The 8394-nt window shown below is 40.9% G+C and overlaps 1 protein-coding gene across 1 annotated transcript; it reads right to left on the bottom strand.

The window, feature by feature from the left end:
- Positions 1-2411: 2411 nt before the first annotated feature.
- LOC311028622 (uncharacterized protein) lies at positions 2412-5576 on the bottom strand. The gene is made up of 6 exons (XM_084033301.1): positions 5168-5576; positions 4279-4407; positions 3969-4162; positions 3524-3671; positions 3303-3421; positions 2412-2723 (listed from the first exon to the last, which is right to left on the bottom strand). Exons 1-6 carry the CDS (start codon positions 5378-5380, stop codon positions 2696-2698), a joined length of 831 nt encoding a protein of 276 aa, XP_083889427.1. The 5' UTR covers positions 5381-5576; the 3' UTR covers positions 2412-2695.
- Positions 5577-8394: the final 2818 nt, after the last annotated feature.

Below are 8394 nucleotides of genomic sequence, written 5' to 3'. Positions count from 1 at the left end.
TTGCAGCAGTCTTTATATCACGGACGACTCCAACACGGCAATATTTCCAGAGCCAGCAGGCCATTTTTCAATAATTAATCTAACTAATCGCAGTCATTATGAGGTCCACGGCGATGCAGAGCACCTTCCACCCGCTGCTGGTGCTCCTGCTTTTGGATTCATGCGCCGACCCTCACTGGCTTCTGCTTCTGCCACATCTTTTTCTGCGTCTGGTTTTTCCACTGAAACACCACCACCACCACCACGAGCTGGAACTCCACGAGCTAGTGGAGCTAGCTTGTTCCAGGGAAGATCATTCCAAAGGTTACTTGTTAAATATGTAACTGATCTCTGCTGCTAAAATCTCGTCCTATAATATATAAATATCATTTTAGGCCCATAGGTGTGATTTTAAGACGGTCTGATTTATCCCCAGGTCAATCCATCTGGCAGAAATTGTTAATGAGAAACTCAGTCCTTCCAGGACAGTAGTTGTGCGCTTTTTGGAAGCTGAGGCCTGCGTTGAACGAATTTCGGCCAAAGTTCAAGATGCCGTGGGCTCTGATGAGCCTATTACCTTGACGGACACCCAAGGAAACGAAATAATGGACTCTGAGGGCACAAGAAGTAAGTTGTATGATCAGAAACTTGCTTCTCATTTGTGGTTTCTAATAAACCTTAATGTTTTTTAAAGGAGTCATTGATTGCAAAAAACAAATTAACCTTGTCACAGTTGATTAACGAAAGTTCAGTGGGTAAAATGTACATACAATGAACCCTTAAAGTCCATTGACACTTCTTTCATATGCAAATCTCATAATTAAAAACCGGTAGGTATGTAAAGCAGGATTTGCTAAGAAGATGTAGCTGGAAAGGTGCTGTTCTGACCCTTTGTTCATTACAACCGCAAGCTGTAGTATTATGTTGTTGCTAACGTATCCTCCCTGTTTCTATTATCGGTAGATGTGATGGTTTAGTTTATTGGCAATGTGGCTAACGTTATTTCATGTCCCTGACTGTGTTTCATTCAAATAAATAACACGTGTTTGTTTACAGCCCAACCAATGTTACATACCCTATTCGGAGACCGTAAGGAACCGTGTGAAATACCCCCAAAAAGTCAATGACCCCTTTTAAAAACAGAAGTGAAGTTAATGTTTTCTGACTTCTTAGGTTCCCAGTTCTGGAAACAGAACTCAAGAAAAATATATGCTGTGCCTGAAAGTGACTTTGTGGAGTTTCAGAATGGGAGAAGAGCTAAAACAAGGTAATACAACATTTGATCTGTAGGCAAATTCATATATGAACTAAAACTTCCTGAAGGAAATACCAGTGTAATGCAAAAGTTAAGAAAGGAAAAAGAAAAGAAAGTAGAGTGGAAGAATAATTATTATTTGAACTTAATTTGGTCTGCTTTTTTGAGTGATCATGAATGAAGTCATTATGATTCAATTATATGACAACAATGTCTCATAGGTTGACGCTTTTACAGAGTAAAATAAAGATTTATAAAATATTCAGAAAGATATTCAAACATTTGTTCATATGCACCATTTGAAAAAAATCTTTAATCCTTCCTTTTCTGTTCATACATTTAAGTCGAAGGGATGGAGATTCAAGCCTGCAGGAGGTCCTTGGACGTGTTGACCAGCTGAAGCAAGCCGCCGGGAGTCTCCAAGAGGTCACTGATTCAATCAACCAGCTGTCTCAGCTGGCCAAGTCTCAAAAGGAGGAGATCATGGCAAATGTTGGTTTGCAGCCCTTAAAGGAAGCCTTTGCATGTCTTGTGTGTAAAGGTACGTGTAAGATATGTAACAGTAGGTCATTCTACAGTACAAAACATAGCCACCTGCCACCCTCAAGCACTGCGCTGACCAGCTGTCACGGGTGTTCATCGCCATCTTCAACATTCACTCGGCGATAAAACACACTTCTGATTGCTTACAGTGAATTTCCTTCTATATTGCAACTAACAATTAAATGTTATTTTCTGCATCAATTTATAATGTATATTTCTTTAACCTTGCAGCTGTAATGGCAGATCCCATGTTCGCCACATGCTGTGAATCGATAATTGGATGTCGTACCTGTGTGGAGCTGTGGTTAGTCACATCAGACCACTGCTTGAAATGCAGGGCAGGAGACTTTGAAAATAAAATACATGAAGTGAAGGGTCTCTCTGCTGCCTTGTCACTTTTCAAGGAGAGAATAATTGAATAGATTTGATAGACAATTGTTTGTTATGTTTACATTACTGGAACTACCTCAGTTCGTTTGTTGGATGTTATTATGGGTACATGACCAGAAAGATGTTGTTTGTTGTAATGTTTATATTGTGTGACCGTTTAAAAAAAAAAGAAAAAAAGACAACTTCCACTTTGTCACTGTTGTAATAAAATGTTATTTTTCTTCATTGAACATTGCAGGTCACTGTGTAACAGGTCGCACATGTCTTGAGGTGATATCAATCAGAGACCTCACTGCATTTTTAAAAGGGCCATAGTTATGGTTAACCACATTTTGGTAGAGGGATAGCAAATCAAAGAGAGAACCAAACTCAGTTTCAGTCCATTGTTGGGCTTCTTCAGAGGGGAAAGGATCACTTCCAAAAATGGATTCTCTTTTCAAGGCTGATCCCATTTCCTGCTGATACAGGTCAGCTGCAACTGCACCGACTGGCAGAAGGTCCTCAGAAAGTTTTGCAGGACACCCTTCTTTAGCCAGTTCGTTTGGTATTCCCCTTCCTGCAAGACAGTAAAGTGAGTAGTGAGATTAAAGGGGTTACACTTGTGGGGAGGTAATCATTTTGCCAATGATGTTTTGACTTGTTATTTTAGTTGTCTTTCACAGCATATTGGAGTTGACAATAATGACTAAGCTTCATTCAGATGGGGGTCATTCCTACAAAATTCACCCAATGTATATGCTCTAAAATTAAAGATGAATGTCTGTGCTTTGAGCATGTATTCATTTACATTCAACTCCAAACCTGTAAGTCATCTAAAATAGAAAGAACATGGTCAACGTCCAAAAAACTTGATTCTAACTAATAACATGTTTTACTAATTGAATCTGCCCCTCTGCAGTAAGTACTGGATTTGCAGTGTTGCAATTTGAGCTACACATTTGTGAATCCATTTCAGATTGAACTCTACAATAGAACATCAAAATTAATTTACACTGCTTTATTAGCAAGTTATGCCTGTAATACAGCCAGTAAAATGAAATTAATCATACCTGGGATCCTGTGTGCATTCCATGCCTGTACGACATTTGTGATGCCAATCCTAGCCAGCTGGCATGTCAGGTTCGACACACAATACCTGGATGTGTTGTCCTCCATGTCCAGTTCCTCCTGGTCCACCAGCTGTACCAGAGCTGTCTTCAAAGGGTAGTTGACTCGAGCATTCACCTCCGACCACATTCTCTCTATCACATGGTTCTGTGCAGGTTATAAGGATAGTGTCAGTCTGCCTGCCCTCATTAGAAATAAGCCTCAATGGCAAGAAACCAGGATTCATTTTTAACAACACATTTATTTTACCCTTGTAGAAGGTGTCTGAAGGTAGGGCTGCCTTTGAGTATTGTGTCGATGTTCTGCCAGTTTTTCCTGGATGAATAAAGCCAGATAGAATTCTTTCCCACAGTCAACTCTGACCTGGTCCCATAGTCCATTGGAAAGAACAGCAGGCCTGAAGATAAATCACAGACAAACATAAAATATACATAAACAGCATCAGTCTCTTAGCCATGGCCAGCTAAAGTGACAATTACATTTTTTGGTCAAAATTGGAATGATATCAATAATAGTAAAACTGGAAAATGAACTAAGAAACTGGAAGAGGGAAAAAGTTTTGTTTTTTCCAAATTAATTATTTCCATATTACAAATCTAGGTTTTAACCTTTTTTAATGTACTTGTTCAAGTTTGGGTCCTCCTAAGGAGACAACTTTGGGTTCCACCTTACAAAGTCTGTGAAGTTAATTTACCGGTATACTTCCTCATAAATCACGATGTTGTTCTTTATTGGCATGGTGGGGTGACCGACCACCTTCTTGCTGAAACCATCAATGGCCATAACATGAGTCACTCCAAACATAACAAGCTTCTCATTCTGATCTACATGCAGCTTGTGACCCATGTATTCTGCATTGTAGGGTATGGGGTTCAGATTCCGGGCACCCTAAAATATAAGAATTACATTATAATAAAAACTCAATAATCTTTCATTCGTATGATTAGAATCTCAACACGTATGTTCTATTGAAATGTAGAAAACACAATGCTATTTGACCTTACCTGCTGTCTTGCAATGTGGTAGGGTTGATGAATACTTCTCAACACATTGCCCACTCTGCCTTCAGAAGCTTTAACCCCTTTTGCGGATAGATATCCAGTCATCATTTTTCGACCAAAAGACGATCCAGTCTGGGGGGTGGGGTAGGTATGATGTTTAGCATACATAATATATATACAAAACAATTGGGTTCTATCAAGTTATTAAGCTGTTTCTGATTGGACGAGAGACGTTCCATGAGTTGGAATATCCCAGGACATCCCAACTCGGACTTTCACAGCTAATAAATCACTCTGCGATGAAACACTCTAAAGCGCGTTGATGATAACTGTTAGTTCTTGTAATTCCAAACCAAGACGTTGACTGGAACTATTTTTTGTTGCGGAGAAACAATGGTGAAATTAACATTTTTTAAATCAATAACTTCGTGTTGAAATGTTAATTGGTTGAATATAAAATTGTTTTATAAAAGCAATATAGTCCTCGTGCGACTGGGGTAGGTAAGGGATATTGTTACCTGCTGTTACCTACGGCCGAACACCACCCGTGGGAATATCCCTTACCTACCCCACTCGCAGCCTACTATATTGCTTAAATATATATATTTAATTATAAATAATAAATCATCTTAGTTTAAATGTAAATTTTATACTAAATGTTACATTTGATAATAATGTGATTAAGACGTGCATTTTTTAAAAATACTGAAATATTTTCTGTTGATTAACAACCAACGTGTTTATGAATTAAATCCATAAATTGCATTAGCACCAGTCAGATGCCCGACTTTGCATATAACTGTGGTCAGCTTTTTATGTAAGAGTAGCATTCCTTTGTATGTTTAACAAAAGCGGTAATCGTGAAAGGTGGATGATAAAAAAAAAAACCTACCTCGAGAATACCTTCAGCGACTTCAACTTCAAGTTGACTATCAGGGCAGAAGTCCCTGACAAGCCCCTGCTCAGCACACCACCTCCGCACATTCCTCTCGGAAAACCCCCGTGTAGTTCCAAACTGGGTGCATAACGCAGTGGCGATATCCCCACAGGACATTCCATTATTTCGGTGTTCTGAAATAAAACCTGCATATTCGTGCAATGCCATTTTGAGGTGCGTCTCAAGGATGTCTGGCTCCAAATTAAATACACTGCCAACTACTGATAGCTTGGCTCCAAATTAAATACACCGCCAACTACTGATAGCTTCCGGGTCACAACACAAAAATCTTCGCAAAATTGAGAAAGAAGATTTCCACGCAGTATTTTAATTCCCCATGTCCATGTTTAAGCACATCAAAGAAAATCAGATAACTGGTCGTTTTACCGTTTTCCGTTTTCTATTATCAAAACAAAATTCGGAAAATGGGTCATTTTCTGATTTTTGTTTTCCTATCTCTATATGGTAATCGGGAAACAGCTCGTTTCCCGATTTTGGTTTTCTCATTTCAAAACGAAAATCCATTGGCCGCAAAGTACACGGACCTCCTCTCCCCAAAAAAGCATCCATCACCAGTCTCAATGACTACCGGCCAGTAGCACTCACCCCTGTGGTGATGAAATGCTTTGAGAAACTAGTCCAGAATCACATCATATCTTTCATCTGTCCAATCTTTGACACACACCAGTTTGCATACAGAGCTAACAGGTCTACAGAGGACGCCATAGACACAGCCCTCCATGCTGCATAATCTCCCCTGGAGCTGCAGGGGAGCTATGTAAGGCTTCTCTTCATAGAATATAGCATAACAACATTGTCAAATTTGCAGATGACACCACGATTGTGGGGCTCATCTGCAGAGATGGAGAGGGTCTTGGACTTCTGTTTCCTGGGAATCTTAAACACAGCTGGCGTGGTGAAGAAGGCCCAGCAGAGACTCTCTTTCTGAGGGTCCCCAAGAGGAACAACATCCCTCAAAAAGTGCTGGTAGCCTTCTATCGCTACTCCAAAGATAGCATCTTCACCTACTGTCTCTGTGTGTGGTTTTCCAGCTTCACAGCAGCACGGAAAAAGCGCTCCAGGGGTCATTAAAGGTTGTATCAGCGATTCTGGTTGCCCTCACTTCCGTTGCGAGATCCAACACAAACAGAGCCAGCTAGCCCCTCCCTCCCGTGTTTTGAAAATGATCATGGACGCATATTTTCATGAACGTGCCACCCACCCCTTGTCTGTGATTGGTTGGAACACTGTTTATTTTGCTTTTGAGGTGTTGGTAGTACCATTTGTTTTTGTGTGCGATCTCGGAGCCTAGGCTGCCTAGAGAGATACGTTTTTTTGACGGCCTGCTTATGGGGCGGGTAGCTAGCGGATCGTGAGGTAAAAACAGATGAATGTGATAATTTATGTTTTGGCCCAGAATCGCTGATACAACTTTAAGGCTGCCCAGAAAATCGTCGGCTGCCCTCTCCCCACTCTGGAAGACCTTCACAGGTCACGTTGCCTCAAGAAAGCCCATAACATACAAAAGGACTCATCACACCCTTTTACCCCACTGCCATAAACACATTAAACACCACTCACCTGTGACTTTACATGAGGACTTGAATTGACTCTCATTGAGGGTTCTGTGCAATATTGAGTGTGGATATGTATGTGTGATTGTTGTCTTATATGGGTTTTTTTAACCTTTAGAATCTGATTTGTTTATTTATTTGAGCAAATATTCTTGCACTAAGGATGGCACTTGAATTGAGTTAATGTACATGTGACAATGACAATTTAAGATATATTCTTCTATTCTATTAATACAGTGTGAAATACTCTGTTAAGTAAAAGGCCTGTATTCTAAATATCTCTCAAGTAAAAGTACAACATTATTATTATTATTTTTATACTATTATTTATTACTTAGGAGGAAGGTGGAATTGGCTGATTGGTCTGACTTCCTCGCCAGTAGTCTCTCCTCCCACACCTTTCCCCCCTGTAGTCACTCCTGTAACTTCGGCTGTTTCCTCTTCTGCTGAAGAGCTTAGCGCTAACGTTTGCATGTCACAGACAGCTTCTTGTTGAGCAAAAACATGATTTGTCGTTAGCTCCTTGTTTTGATGCTGCCGTTCCACCGAAAGAAGTTGGTTACTTTCTTTGAGATGGTCACGACACGCATCCATACAGGATGAGTGGGGTTTGGTGACTGAAATTGTAGTTCCAAAATCTCATCAGCATGGAATTCTCATACTGGCTCATGATAATCCGCTCACTGGCCATTTAGGAGTGAATAAAAAGCATGATCACATTTTGCAATGTTTTTTCTGGCCAGGATTAAAACGTGGTGTGTGTACTGTAAAATCAAAAATCATATTACCATTCCCACTTTATCCGATTCCAGTGGTGACACAACCGTTTGCTCGAGAGATGGTTCAAGAGTCCTTGGGCTTTAGTCCAGCGGAGCTAGTGTTTGCACACACTCTGTGGCCCTCTTAAACTACTGCAGGAAAAGTGGCTGGGTGACAACAAACCACAAAATCTGTTTGGTTACATCAATGATTTTCGACTGCTGCGGAGTTGCGACTCCCGAGCGTCGATGGAGAAGTAGGTTGTGTCACATATATGTTTAAACCATACCTGGACAGAGAATATGTCCCTCAGTCCCCTGTCAGTACAGAGGGCAAAGTGGTTGCGGCGCTGTCAAGTGCTGAAAAGATTGATGAGGCCCAGGAGGCTGTGGCCCTGTCCAGTGTTGATTCTCCGGAGGCCATGGCAGCTTCAGCCGTGTCTGATGTTGAGGATATCAATGGCCCGTCCAGTGTTGTGGTCCAAGGACGGTTGAGAAATTTTGAAATGTCAAACCTTGATGAGTGGTTTATTTTGCATGAGGAGGTGGTCGGTCTAATAACATCTCACGTCTCTCTGTTTTCAGATGACGACCAATATGCTGCAGCATTACATTGACTCCATGTTGGCGATTCGCTACCAATTAAGCAGTATCTGTACTGAGTCAATCCCAACAAGCGCCTTCATTTGCAACAGCAGGTCACTTATATGTGGGAGAACGGCATTGTGGAGCTCAGCTCCAGTTCATGGAGTTTACCGTGTCCCCTAGCTGATAACTCTGATGGCTCTGACCAATTTTGCACAGATTCCCATAAAGTGAATTGGGTCACGAAGCCAGACTGTTATCCTCT

Source organism: Eutrigla gurnardus (genome assembly GCF_963514095.1).
Source record: "Eutrigla gurnardus genome assembly, chromosome: 18".
In the NCBI taxonomy this organism is placed as follows: domain Eukaryota; kingdom Metazoa; phylum Chordata; class Actinopteri; order Perciformes; family Triglidae; genus Eutrigla; species Eutrigla gurnardus.
This window is presented reverse-complemented; position numbering and strand designations above follow the sequence as displayed.

Coding starts and splice junctions, on each gene's coding strand:
- LOC311028622 (XM_084033301.1), bottom strand. CDS start 5,380: ATGGCATTGCACGAATATGCAGGTTTTATTTCAGAACACCGAAATAAT. Junction 4,408..5,167: donor TCGCTGAAGGTATTCTCGAG/GTAGGTTTTTTT, acceptor CCCACCCCCCAG/ACTGGATCGTCTTTTGGTCG. Junction 3,672..3,968: donor ATTTATGAGGAAGTATACCG/GTAAATTAACTT, acceptor ATTTATCTTCAG/GCCTGCTGTTCTTTCCAATG.